A 14,525-nucleotide genomic window follows, 5' to 3' on the forward strand; every position below is an offset into this window, starting at 1 on the left:
GTGGGTACAACATAAAACAGCGGAGTTTAAAAATGACGGCCCTATTATTATATAAATAGTAGCTATTTGACTTTTAAAGCAGCGCTGAAAGCCATTTGGCCACATGTCTAATAATACCCTTCCGTGGCTGCACTACATGTCCCATGAGAATGGATTGTCCTCGTAGGTGATGGAATAAGGGCTGAAGTGTAGAAAGTTACCCATGTCTGGGTTAGATATTGTATTCACACTGTTAAATAAACCGAAAGTGAAGGAGAAACCGAAACTTCATTAAGTATGTGAGATTTATATACATATTTCCCCCTCCTGCCTCTTTGGATGGTATATGCTTTGAAATCTTGCAAGTGAAAGGAAGACCTATTGTTTCACACAGCTGTGGGTGTAAATTAGACAGCTGTAGCCTGTAACGTTATATTCTGTACTCCTTGTAACAGTATATATCTTGTAGAAGTTACAGGATTGAGAACCTTGCAGCCAGCACCGCTATCCATCATTTTTACAAAGAGAAAGCATGACAAAATAATTAGAACAGCGACCGTTCGCACATAGCCAAAGACCAGAGATTAGAATTTAAGCCAGTACATTTTGGCTCGTTGCCTTCAGTGCAAAGATTTGCAGTTGGCTGGTGGCGTCCTTCTGTGAGTTGACCTTTTTTTAAGTGATCGATATATATGACGCTATACGGAGCATTGTAGGAGGCGAGTCGTATCTACAGGAGGCATATCAAAAGAGCTGTGTTTAATCCAGAGATAATGAACTTGTCTGGAGCTATGAGACTTCACCATGATTCATTTATTAATATTTATCATATCACTGCTTTATGGGGGTTATTAATTCAATGGGAAGGTAAAGGGAAAGGGGGGGAGTTAGCTTCCAGTAAAACACGGTGTGCGTTTGTGTATATATTGGGCCTCCTATCCACAGGCGCTTTACGTGAACTTGTACCAACATTCTGGAGCTCTGTGTTGGCTTCCCAATGGGTTTATATGTGTTAAACACAAAAATGGTACAAAATGTTGTCAATGCAGTGTCAGACCCTTTTTATATACATTTTAATATTAAAAGAAAAAGATGAAAGGTTTTAAAATACGTAAAAAAAAAAAAAACCACCCAGTGGAGGTAATTAGCGATGGTTCATAGATATGTGTCCTAATACACCATTGCTCTAGACGCACCAGTCACTCTGTGTGCCGGGGTCCTGGCGGTAAGCCTCCTTTTTTCAACTGTTGTGTCTAATTTGTAATGCCTAGAAGTACGAGAAGTTTTGGAACTACATAGCTAGTGTACACTGGCCAGTGGGGCTTGCCGTACTATCGTTCAAATCTGTTTAAAAAAGGCAGATAGGAGCGGCGGTGACTGTTGCTTCCACCACGTTCTGTAATGCTGAATCTGCGACTTTGTGCATAGGTTGTACCAATTCCTTTGTGACAACCTAGCGTCTCTAGTCCAGTGTAAGCGGCTTTGTATGCAGCTCGGTTTAGTGAGAAATTGCCTTGTCAGAGCGCTGTGTGGTGTAAAGGTATTCATTGTGGATCCTTATTATATTATGCCCAGTAACCATCTCACCCCTCAGTATTATCAAGTGTAAATAAATTTAACTCCGGCAGGCTGTTCTCCTAACAGAAACCCCCAACTAGCCTTATTTACTTACCCTTCACTCAGCTCTGTCCATTTCATGTGAACTGATGCCCAAATGTCCTGCGGTTCGGGGTGCGGCCTCACCAGTACCATGTGAAGGGACAACATGATACTTTTCATGGCTTCATATACCTATTTATAATTAGCAGACCCACATTTAATATGTGAACTTGCACCTAAAATATGACTTTTTGGGAGTTGCTATTGAGGTAAATGGATGCATGTTTCTTCTTAGCTTTTTAAAGTATCCAAAAGTTATTGACTGACCCCCCCCCCCCTGCACTCACTACATCCATTGCATAAACACAAAGACCCTACAGATGCTGCACTCCCCATATCCACTATGAACACTCCAAGCTGTACTCTATTAAATATATTGCACTATATGATAAGACAACCAACTGCGCCAAAGTCTTCCTCTTCAGGTCAGTCCTACATTTGAATTCACACTGATATGTACACATGATCATTTGTAGGTTGCTGGTCTATGTTGAGGCTCAACTGCACTCACCACTTAATGGTTAATCCTCCCCAAAGCACAACAGCTATTATACACCTGGGGAATCACCTGGCAGGTGGTGCAGTACTGTGCAATCATATGGGCAGACTGTGCTGCTCTCATTGTTTGCTTGTGTCTTAAGGTGCATACACACGGAGAGATTTTGGCTAACTTTTCCCTTGAACTGGCAGTAGGAGATTTTGACTAACTTTACCAGAGATTTTGTCTAACTATGCATGAGATTTTGGCTATGGGAGATTTTGACTATCTCATTTAAATAAGGGGATGAGTGTCATATATAGGACGATTTTACAGGGTGGCTGGTATTTAAATAGCTGAAAGTTAAAAAAAATTTGCGTGGGGTCCCCCCTCCTATGTAAAACCAGCCTCGGGCTCTTTGAGCCAGTCCTGGTTGTTAAAATACAGAGGAAAAATGAGTAGGGTTCCCCCATATTTAGACAACCAGCACCGGGCTCTGCGTCCGGTCCTGGTTTAAAAAATACGGGGGACAAAAGACATAGGGGTCCCCCGTATTTTCCAAACCAGCACCGGGCTCCACTAGCCAGGGAGATAATGCCACAGCCGGGGGACACTTTTATATTGGTCCCTGCGGCCGTGCCATTACCCCCCCAACTAGTCACCCCTGGCCGGGGTACACTGGAGGAGTGAGGACCCCTTAAATCAAGGAGTCCCCCCCTCCAGCCACCCAAGGGCCAGGGGTGAAGCCCGAGGCTGTCCCCCCCCATCCGTGGCCCGGTGGATGGGAGGCTGATAGCCTTTCAATAGTAATATTGTTCTTTACAGGAGGCCTACAGGTCCCAGCAAGCCTGCCCCAGCATGTTGGCACTTGGAGAACCACAAGTGCCAGCATGCCCGGACATAAAGGGCCCGCTGGCACCTGTAGTCCACTTGTAAAGAAAATATAAAAAAAAACACAACACATTCTTTTAAAAATCCTTTATTAAACTGGGTCTTCACCTGGGGGGCGGCGGCCTTTAAGCTCTTTTGCATGGCCGCCGCCTTCCCAGGGCTTCCGGCGTCTTCACCTGGGGGGGGCGCCACCTCCCCAGGGCTTCTGGGGTCTTGCTCCGGCGTCTTCACCTGGTGGGCGGCGGCTGCTAAGCTCTTTTGCATAGCCGCCGCCCATCCAGGACTTCCACGACGTCTTCACCTGGGAGGCGGCGGCCTTTAAGCTCTTTTGCATGGCCGCCGCCTTCCCAGGACTTCCAGCATCTTCACCTGGTGGGCGGCGGCTGCTAAGCTCTTTTGCATAGCCGCCGCCCATCCAGGACTTCCACGGCGTCTTCAGGAGCTCTTCTCCGCTCCTCCTCCGCCGTCGGACTGACAGCCGCTGCCTCGCGCTGACTTATATAAGTCAGCGGGAGGGGGCGGGGCGATGACGCGGCGAGCCGTGATTGGCTCGCGGCGGCCATCTTGAATTTCAAAAATGACGCTGAGGCGCCATTTTTGAAACTGGTACCGCTCCGCTGCCAAACTCTGCAATAGAAAGGTAAATTTCCCCCGCCCGCACCGCTGCCGCAACCCGCCGCAGCCCACACCGCCACCGCAACCCACCGCCGCCCACACCGCCACCGCAACCCGCCCCCGCCCGAACCGCCGCCACAACCCGCCGCCGCCCGCACCACCGCCGCCTGCACATCGCTATCGCTGGGAAAAATCGCTGGCCTCTTAAAGTGTTAGCGATTTTGCCTAACTTTTGCAGCGACATAGCCAAAATTGACTTGCCTGCACTGACTATTTTTCCCAGCGATAGCGACCTAGCGGGGACGCGCATCGCTATCGCTGGCTGTGTACACACGGAGCGATCTGCACTAACTTTCTGAGCGATTTTGACTATATAGTCAATATCGCTCAGTTATATCGCTCCGTGTGTATGCACCTTTAAGATGATTCCTCTTTTAGTTGAATCTAATGCTGGGTACACACTAAAGTAGACAATGTGGCTGATACCGACACATCGTTCACAATATCTCCCAGTGTGTATGCACTATGTCGCTGACTGCATGTGGGACGGGTGATGTCGCCAACGAATGCTCCAACCCCCCCCCCCCCCCCCCTCTGTATCCCCCCACACACGCCCCTACACACAATATCGTTGGGTACATACTCTCGTCTAGTGCAGTGATGGGGAACCTTTGGCAACTCTGGCTGTTGTTGAACTGCACATCCCAGCATGCTATACTTTCCTACCTGACCCTCTCCATGAGGGAGAAAATGCTCTGTTCCTGGACTTTCCTGGTAATGTATGATTGCCATCACCTGTGGTGAATCACCTTTCTTATCAATTAACTAGCTCACCACAGGTGACGGCAATCATACATTATCAGGAAAGTCCAGGAACAGAGCATTTTCTCCCTCATGGAGAGGGTCAGGTAGGCAAGTATGCAGCATGCCCTTTACAGTTTTGCTATTTTGCCATGCTAACACTGTAGCAGAGCATGCTGGGATGTGTAGTTCAACAACAGCTGGAGTGCCAAAGTTTCCTCATCACTGGTCTAGTGTGCACACAGCTGAAAACACTGAGAGGGTGGGGAAATGTATGAGGGACAGAAAGGTTTTAGATAAGGTATTAATGCTTGGTGCCTCTTCAACATTTCTTCTCTCCCGTCTCAGTATTAAGCTGACCACACAGGACTGTTTGATTTCACACACAAATTAACATGTCATCAAATTGTATAATTGCTTGTCTGCCAGGTTTATATTTGGTTTATTTAAAAATAAGGTGTGTGTGTGTACATATATATATATATATATATATATATATATATATATATATATATATATATAGTGCAGTCTAGTTGGCACTCGATGATCTCAACTCAATACCGGGGTGCCCTCCTTCTGATGTACACAGTCACAGGGTTGGCGAAACTGGGAGACAGATATCCACTGACCCCATATCACAAAACCAGGCGGCACTCCACGGGTTTAAGTATAGAAGAAAATCTTTATGTGAAAAACAACATGGGGGTCCAACGTTTCAACACCGCGGCGGGTGTTTTTTTCAAGGACACATGGACACATGCTTCACCATGTGTCCTTGAAAAAAACACCCGCCGCGGTGTTGAAACGTTAGACCCCCATGTTGTTTTTCACATAAAGATTTTCTTCTATACTTAAACCCGTGGAGTGCCGCCTGGTTTTGTGATATGGGGTCAGTGGATATCTCTCTCCCAGTTTCGCCAACCCTGTGACTGTATATATGTGTGTGTGTGTGTGTGTGTGTGTGTGTGTGTGTGTGTGTGTGTGTGCGCGCCACTTACCCCCACAAATGACTCTCAGCCGCGTGGACCACGGAGCTCCCTGGCCTCCCCTGTCCCGCACTTCCGGTATCGGCGTCACAGCCGGCCAGGAAGTGACGTTGTCAGGCTGGCCGGTTCCCATGGTAATGCACCAAGAACTGTGAAAACATAGCATAACAATAAACCAATATTGACACTTATCACAACAATGTAAATAAAACAGAATCATGAAGACATGATATTGTGTAACAAATAAACAACATAAGCACACATGAATTCAATGCGCTCACTCAGAGCTAGAGTGTGCAGTGTAATGTTTAATGTGTAAATGTTTAGGGTATATATGTATGCTATTTTGCACTTTCATGTTGTCTGAGGAAGGGGATACGTCCCAGAAACGTAACCTGCACGTTTAAATAAACAGCTCACCCGTGAGGGTGGCTTTTTTTTGCACGTCTCAAGCCTGTGAGTGCCGCCTGTATTTGTCCATTGCATCATGGTGAGTTTGCCAACTCACAAGGAGGGCACCGCAGCAAGGCACCAGTGAGTGGAGTGCCGGGGCGCATACATGGTGTGTGTGTGTGTGTGTGTATGTATGTATGTATGCATGTATGTGTATGTGTATATGTATGTGTGTATGTATATGTATATATATATATATATATATATATATATATATATATATATTTATTTTACTTATTTTGTGCCCAAGAGATATTAGTGAGAAATGTTCTATTAAGATGATCTTTGTGTAAATGCTTAAATCATACTTGGGCTTTCTGCATTCCTGTTTAACACCATAAATATTACAGGCAGTGATTTACTAGCAAGGAGGAGAGAGCTGTCCCAGTTGCACACACTCGCATCCATTCACTTCTGTACCGCTCATCCAATTCCCTCACTAATTCATTTTCTCAACAGTTAAGAATTTTGTTCCGCAACAAAGCTAAAAGCTTTTTTGGCATCTGCAGCAATGTGTACTGTCCAGTAATCATGTATAAGTGACATATTTACAACTTCTAATAAATCTCTTTGGTTTGTCTTTTTTTGTTCCATTAAACTGAATGCACAGATTGAATATATACGCTGTGTATTTCACCATTCCGTGCCAGCTGAACATCAAAGCACATCGCTGATTTGAAATATGGAATATAAATGAAAATTAACTGGCTGTAGTTTTTACTCGTCACTGAGGAGTAATAGTGAATTTAAAAAATATATTATTCCCCGCCCCCCAAGTGATGTCATCTGTTTTTTTGTTTGATCATATCTGTTTACACCTGTCACTTAACCACCAGTCTATCATACGGACCCTATAGATGTAGAATTCTCAATATGCCCTTTCACATACTTCTAATGCAGCAAGTTATGAGTCACAGTACTGATAGTATTAACATGGATCCTGCCATTTATGCCTGTATTTTGTTTGCTTCAGTCCTGTTTTAGTATCCCATGCTTTTTTTTTTATAAAGTTTAATCATTCACATCACTCCTAACCCCAGAGCTTACAGTCAAAATTCTCTTCCACACAAAAAACACACACACCGGACCATTCCGTCAGTGGTTTTATGGACTGTGGGCGAATACGAAATAACTCGAAGGTAACCCACACACAGGAATAACATGGAAGCTCCGAATCTGTGCCGTCCTTTTTTTTTTTTTAACCAATTAGGGAATGTTCCTTGTACAAGTTCGTAACAAATTGAACCCAGTTTTGGCCTCTTTAAAAAATAAATAAATAGTGTTTAGCCTGTCCTCTGTTCTGTCCTCTGCTTCAGCACTCCCAGTGCCTGTCATCTGTAAGCACCAGTAATGTGTTCTGAGAGTATTTATGTATAGGAGGGCAGTCGTCGTCGTTGTCCACCCCCTCCTCCCCAAGTCGACTCTGAAGCACAAACTAGGCACGTTAGTTTGCACCGGGATCCTATAGCATGCGGTGGTGCCAAGTTAAACAAAAAAAATAATAATTCATTACAATGGGGGTTATTCAGAGTTGTTGGCAAACAAATAAAGTTAGCAATTGGGCAAACCCATGCTGCTCTGCAGGTGGGGCAGATGTAACGTGCAGAGAGTTAGATTTGGGTGGGATGTGATCAAAGTGAAATCTAAATTTCAGTGTAGAAATTAAGCAGCCAGTATTTACCATGCACAGAAACAATATAACTCACCCAAATCTAATTCTCTCTACACATGTTACATCTGCCCTGCCTGCAGTGCACGTGGTTTTGCCCAGTGGATTTTACATTCAAAGGTCATTCATACCTGCCTGTAATTTATGCAGTTTCACGTGTTAAAAAATGCATGAATAGTGCATTAATTTTAGGACCATTAAGAGACCGTTGGGGCATATGTAATAGGGTCGGAGTTTGTTGGAGGTGCAGGATGCCGGCTAATCTCTCTGAGGTTTTTTTCAAAGCGGCAATCATTTACAAGTTAAAACCGTGCCTTTTAAACGATTACAGATTTAAAAAAAGATCGTAAGATACCCTTCACCTCTGGCAAATTAGGAGCCTATTACATATGCCCCCATATAATTATTCACCATTCCCCACCACTTTTACAATGTCAGAACCAAGGATTCCCTATTTCATATTCATTGACGTGCTACCAGTACATTTGGTTGTGTTGGTAGGAATACATGGGAAAATATACACTGCTCAAAAAAAAAAGAAAAGGGAACACTAAAATAACACATTCTAGATCTGACTGAATGAAATATTCTTATTAAATACTTTGTTCTTTACATAGTTGAATGTGCTGACAACAAAATCACACAAAAATTATCAATGGAAATCAAATTTATTAACCCATGGAGTCACACTCAAAATTAAAGTGGAAAAACACACTACAGGCTGAACCAACTTTGATGTAATGTCCTTTAAAACAAGTCAAAATGAGGCTCAGTAGTGTGTGTGTGTGTGTGTGTGTGTGTGTGTGTGTGTGTGGCCTCCACGTGCCTGTATGACCTCCCTACAGCGCCTGGGCATGCTCCTGATGAGGTGGCGGATGGTCTCCTGAGGGATCTCCTCCCAGACCTAGACTAAAGCATCCGCCAACTCCTGGACAGTCTGTGGTGCAACGTGGCGTTGGTGGATGGAGCGAGACATGATGTCCCAGATGTGCTCAATTGGATTCAGGTCTGGGGAACGGGCGGGCCAGTCCATAGCATCAATGCCTTCGTCTTGCAGGAACTGCTGACACACTCCAGCCACATGAGGTCTAGCATTGTCTTGCATTAGGAGGAACCCAGGGCCAACCGCACCAGCATATGGTCTCACAAGGGGTCTGAGGATCTCATCTCGGTACCTAATGGCAGTCAGGCTACCTCTTGCGAGCACATGGAGGGCTGTGCGGCCCCCCAAAGAATGGCCACCCCACACCATTACTGACCCACTGCCAAACCGGTCATGCTGGAGGATGTTGCAGGCAGCAGAACGTTCTCCTTGGCATCTCCAGCCTCTGTCACGTCTGTCACATGTGCTCAGTGAGAACCTGCTTTCATCTGTGAAGAGCACAGGGCGCCAGTGGCGAATTTGCCAATCTTGGTGTTCTCTGGCAAATGCAAGCGTCCTGCACGGTGTTGGGCTGTAAGCACAACCCCCACCTGTGGACGTCGGGCCCTCATACCACCCTCATGGAGTCTGTTTCTGATCGTTTGAGTAGACACATGCACATTTGTGGCTTGCTGGTGGTCATATTGCAGGGCTCTGGCAGTGCTCCTCCTGTTACTCCTTGCACAAAGGCGGAGGTAGCGGTCCTGCTGCTGGGTTGTTGCCCTCCTACGGCCTCCTCCACGTCTCCTGATGTACTGGCCTTTCTCCTGGTAGCGCCTCCATGCTCTGGACACTACGCTAACAGACACAGCAAACCTTCTTGCCACAGCTTGCATTGATGTGCCATCCTGGATGAGCTGCACTACCTGAGCCTCTTGTGTGGGTTGTAGACTCCATCTCATGCTACCACTAGAGTGAAAGCACCGCCAGCTTTCAAAAGTGACCAAAACATCAGCCAGAAAGCATAGGAGCTGAGAAGTGGTCTGTGGTCACCACCTGCAGAACAACTCCTTTATTGGGGGTGTCTTGCTAATTGCCTATAATTTCCACCTGTTGTCTATTCCATTTGCACAACAGCATGTGAAATTGATTGTCAATCAGTGTTGCTTCCTAAGTGGACAGTTTGATTTCACAGAAGTGTGATTGACTTGGAGTTACATTGTGTTGTTTAAGTGTTCCCTTTATTTTTTTGAGCAGTGTATTACAAATGGCATTACCAGGTGCATTTTTAGCTTCCTTTTATTCTTTATCCATATTCCCAGTGCATTTGTGTGAATGAGTCCTCAGAATTTAGTCTGTGATCAGTGGCAAATTGGAGACTGTAGGGTGATATTCAGTTGTTTAGAGCGCCGGCAGCCAGTAGATGGCTTCTAACGGAACTATTCAGTTATTGCTCCGTTTAGGCGCAATCGGCTGTCGGCGCCTGAATTTCAGCTCTTCAGCTGAAATGAGCGAAAAGTGACCTGTTTAATCACTCAAACTGGACTTTTCACGTTGCGCCTATTAGTTTGGTCAGGTTTAGCTGCTTTACGCGGTTAAACCAGACCCCTCTACGCATGACAAGCACGATAATTAAGCACGATTGAAGTATTTATTTATTTTTCAATATACACTTAAAAAGTCATGCAATAGTACTATATGGTTCTACTTTGTTTTACATTTCAGCAGTATTTGGCAAACCGCCCATCTGTCTTCAGATATATCGGCTGTGCTGCACAGCTGACGCAATATGTCTGGGTGTACTCACCTGCCAACTGGCTTGTGATATATCGGCCGTTCGAACGGCTGAAATATCGCCCAGTGTGTACCCAGGAAAAGGGAGCACTTCAGATATGTCATTAATTACATTTTTTATGCTAGATTGGTGTAAAATATATTTGCCATTGTCAGAGGAATATTTATTTGAGCCATGCCTCTTTGTTATGTCTTCTTATGCAAGCTTTACATTTTGTGTTATAGGAAAGAATACGAAGCTACATGAACAGAGTCAAAGAAATAACTGATCGGAAGAAAGCAGCCAGAATTGACACGGGAGCCGTCAAGAGATTTATAAAGCATGCTCTCTGTGACCCTGCTGCAGAGGAAGTGTCTGCCCCCAAGAAGGAGCGCAAATCCAAATCAAAGCACAAATAGCGCGGTTAGGCATCTGTTTTGCAAACTTGCGATCATTGTTGTCTCATTATTATTTTCCCTTCTCAATTCATTGACTGCTAAAAGTGTGTATAAGCAATAAAATATTGTTTTGTTTTTTTAAATGAAAAGTAACATTTCATAAGAGATTGTTTTAATCCTTTCACGTTTGCTGTTGTGTCTGTTAGTATGCATATTAGCTTTTAGTATTTCTGTCACCTTATCACAGTGGGGACTGTCCTTTTGTGTGAGGAAGTAATGTTTATGAGGTGTTGGGGCTGGGAGACTGGCGCTGGGAATCCCAGCGGGCAGCACACCGATCCCAGCAGCAGAATGCCGGCAGTGGGGAGGGCGAGCGCAACAAAGCCCCTTGTTAGGGGGAGGGGGGAACAATCGCAATAAAGCCCCTTGAGAGTTTGGTGGCTCGTTGCGCTCACCACAGGTTCTATTCCCACTCTACGGATGTCGTGGACACCCAAGAGTGGGAATAGTCCCTGTCAGTCGGTATGCCGATTGTCGAGCTGGTAGGTGGCCGGGATTCCGGCGTCGGCATGGTGATCGCCGAGATCCCTAGCGCAGGTCACATGACTGGTCCCCCTTGAGATTGCAGCCTATCTATTCAGTAGGAATCGGTGACGTCACGGAGGCATGGGAAACACCAATTAATACTCCTCCGAGTGAATACGATCTGGCGGGGAGGTGAATGGGCAATGAGCAGCTTACCACTCAAACTGCATTCTGAGAGAGACCGCACCAACGGAGGTCTCCATGTGCACCTGAGATCCGTATTGCTCTCAGTAAGCCGATTGCCGATTTGAGATATTACGAACTACAAGGATAAACACAGCCACTACAAATGAGGACTGAATGATAACTGGAGGTAGTCCCCCTAAAGAAGCTTCTGATTTCTCTGGGCAGTAGATGAGCAGGTAATTGTATTCTAACTATCCAAGGATGCTTTATTAACCCAAAGGAGTAAACAGAGCGCTGTATTATCAGTGCTCTCATATTTTAAAGACTGTGACAGTAATCGAGTTCATATGAACAAACAAAAAGGGCGGAATGTAATGACATCCGAGTTCGCTCAACGTGCGGGATGCGGCCGAACTCGGGTGATTTTTTTTAATTTTTTTTTATAAAGTCGTAATCATTTACAAGGCATTGTTATGCTTTGTAAATGATTGCCTCTTTAAAAAAAAAAGTCAGATTTCATCCGGCATCACACACTTCGGCGGACTGACATCCTGTCCAAAGAGTACTTATATAATTCAAGAAAGATGTAGGTTTGTTTTGTTTTTTTAGAAATGTTTTTTGTGGTAAAGAGAATCTTGTTGTGTTATCAGAAAAGGAGATAAATAATAATTTAATATTTCCATTGTAGGCATGTTCAGTCTTTTCTTCTTTGTTTTTGTTTTAATTGTAATAGCCAGACACATAACTGGCTTTATCTGAATTGGTTATTTTATTTATATCTTTTTCTATATTTTAATTCACTATTTTTATACAATTATCTAGTGACGGGATCAAAGTAATCAGTGGTGGTTTTGTTTTTTCTTTTATTTATTACTTCCCATCAGTTTGTGCACCAAGTTCCTTATCACAGGCACAAACATTAACACCGCACACAAATGGCAATTTAGCCAGAATCCTGTTAGCTATGTTTTTGAACAGCAAGAGGAAAAAGGAGCACTCAGAGGAAACCCTTGAACATGGGTAGAACGTATAAACTACTGCCTCCTGGTCAGACTTTTACTCCTGTTTGCAGTGTAGCAATGCTTACCACTGTGCTGTAATGGAGCAGCACAGTGGTGAGTATTGCTGCAGTCATGAGTAAAAGTGTGACCAGGATGCAGTTTTTTGTACGTTCTACCCATGTTCAAGGATTTCCTCTGGGTGCTCCGCTTGTACTTCTGTAAATGACAAATTCATGTTTCACATGCGTAAGGTTTGATATGGTGGGATGTGGCTACCGGAGAGCAGCTCTGGGCTTGTAGTCCAACCACGGAGACTACACAGGAAGAGAGGCACCTGCAAATCGGAAGTAGCGGGTACACGCAGATGCTGGGATACAATCATTTAAAAGGAGTCCCTTACTCCCTATAGTCACTATACCTTGATAAAGGGTCAGATAGGCTTGAAACGCATTGGGAGTGACCACCAAGTGACTCTCAAAGGACCATCAGGACCAGGGGATAGACTGCCCAGTTTAAAGCCTTGGAGTCCAGCAGGGTGTGTAGTCTGGACTGCACTCTGCAAAGATAGCACCAGGGTAAGATCACTCCCAGTTTAACACATCTGGACAATTGAAAACTGTCTCCAAAGATTCTATCTTCTTACCAAGTGCTAATTGGTTCAAAGACATATGGGATTTATCCCTATATTTATGTCATGTTTTCAGGATAACTCGCTGTGATTACATCCACCGTTGCATATTGTCTGTCTTTGTGTGTTTTTAATATTTATTTATTGTTCTATTCATGTATATTTATCTACTAAACACATAGTTTTTTGAAAAAAACATTCCAGCGCCCACTGTGACATACCAAACTACTTGCATTTCAGTTAGTCTTGGGGAGACCAGAGCATTTCACATAGGCTGCAAAGGAAGGTTGCGCAGTAGAGCCACACAAAATACTTTTTCTAGGATTTATACAGTAGTTTGTAGAGGCTACTCCCGAGAAATAGAGTAGGCGTGCCTCTTGTTGGGAGAATAGTGGACCATTGCGGCACATTAGTGGCAAATGAAGGTATTTTGCTTTGGGCCATTGGTGCACTTTAAAAATGTTCCCCAGTGTTGGTGTTTAACACTGTCTGCTAAGTAAATGAACTGGCGATAGTCATAATTCACATAAAATGGCTTTTTCGTTTAAGTTATCATTAGAATAACAAATCTTAAAGTGATACAAGTTAATGTGGGCACACATAATAGGAGAAAAGGCATGTTCTGTGTGAAGTATATATTTGTGGTACAGTTATTGTTTATATGGCAGCTGTACCTGTATTGTTCATTAAGGTAAGAGGAGAAACATCTACTTAAGCTTTGCATATGCTTCCTATATTTTGGCAGTAAACTCAGCCTGAATTTTGAACGGATGAATGGCAAGCCTTGCCAACATATGTGCACACCCATTGTGAAAACAGGTGTGTGTGTGTGGTTTTTTTTTTTTTATGTCACTTACATGCCAGGGTGAATTAATGTGAGGAAATAGGGTTAATAATTACCATTCCAGCCTTGTAAAAAGAGAAATTTTATAGGGAAATTACAGTTAAAATTTTGTAAAGATTATTTTTAAACACATTCCCTGGAATCCATGTATCTGCTTATATATTTAATCTCTCTCATATTTTATTTGTAAAATATTCCCACCATAGCCCTAACTGTGTGGAGTTTATATATTCTCCCTGTGCTTGTGTGAGTTTCCTCTGGGTGCTACGGTTTCCTCCTACAATCCCAAAATATACTTGTAGGTTAATTGGCTCTGAATAAAATTAATCCTAGCATGAATGTTGCGTGTACATGTGGTAGGGAATATAGATTGTAAGATCTACTGGGGCTGGGACTGATATGAATGGTGAAATATTTTCTGTATATGAAATATGTGTGCACTATAGAAATAACTGCTAGTAAATAAATACTTAAAAATATTCATTGTATTTTATTATTTAACACCATTTATGAAAAGGACATCAACGTATAATCAAAAAAGTTATTAAAATGAACAAATTCTGCAAAATAGTAATGGATAAGAGGTTAATTGGACCTTGCAAGCAATATTTTCTTTTTACTGTAATTCCCTTTTCTTCAAAATTACAGTTTAAAGGGTAAAATACATTTCTCTATCGTCCTAGTGGATGCTGGGGTTCCTGAAAGGACCATGGGGAATAGCGGCTCCGCAGGAGACAGGGCACAAAAAGTAAAGCTTTAGGATCAGGTGGTGTGCA

The 14,525-nt window shown here is 43.7% G+C and overlaps 1 protein-coding gene across 2 annotated transcripts in view; it reads left to right on the forward strand.

The window, feature by feature from the left end:
* Positions 1 to 10,714, forward strand: part of C1D (C1D nuclear receptor corepressor) — a 108,446-nt gene extending 97,732 nt beyond the window's left edge. For both annotated transcript variants that reach the window (XM_063918407.1, XM_063918408.1), the window contains exon 5: positions 10,413 to 10,714. In XM_063918407.1, the coding sequence (XP_063774477.1) occupies positions 10,413 to 10,586 (174 nt within the window). In that variant the 3' untranslated portion in view covers positions 10,587 to 10,714. The remainder of the gene's footprint in view (positions 1 to 10,412) is intronic.
* Positions 10,715 to 14,525: the final 3,811 nt, after the last annotated feature.

The sequence above is a fragment of the Pseudophryne corroboree genome, chromosome 4 (genome assembly GCF_028390025.1).
Source record: "Pseudophryne corroboree isolate aPseCor3 chromosome 4, aPseCor3.hap2, whole genome shotgun sequence".
Lineage (NCBI taxonomy): Eukaryota > Metazoa > Chordata > Amphibia > Anura > Myobatrachidae > Pseudophryne > Pseudophryne corroboree.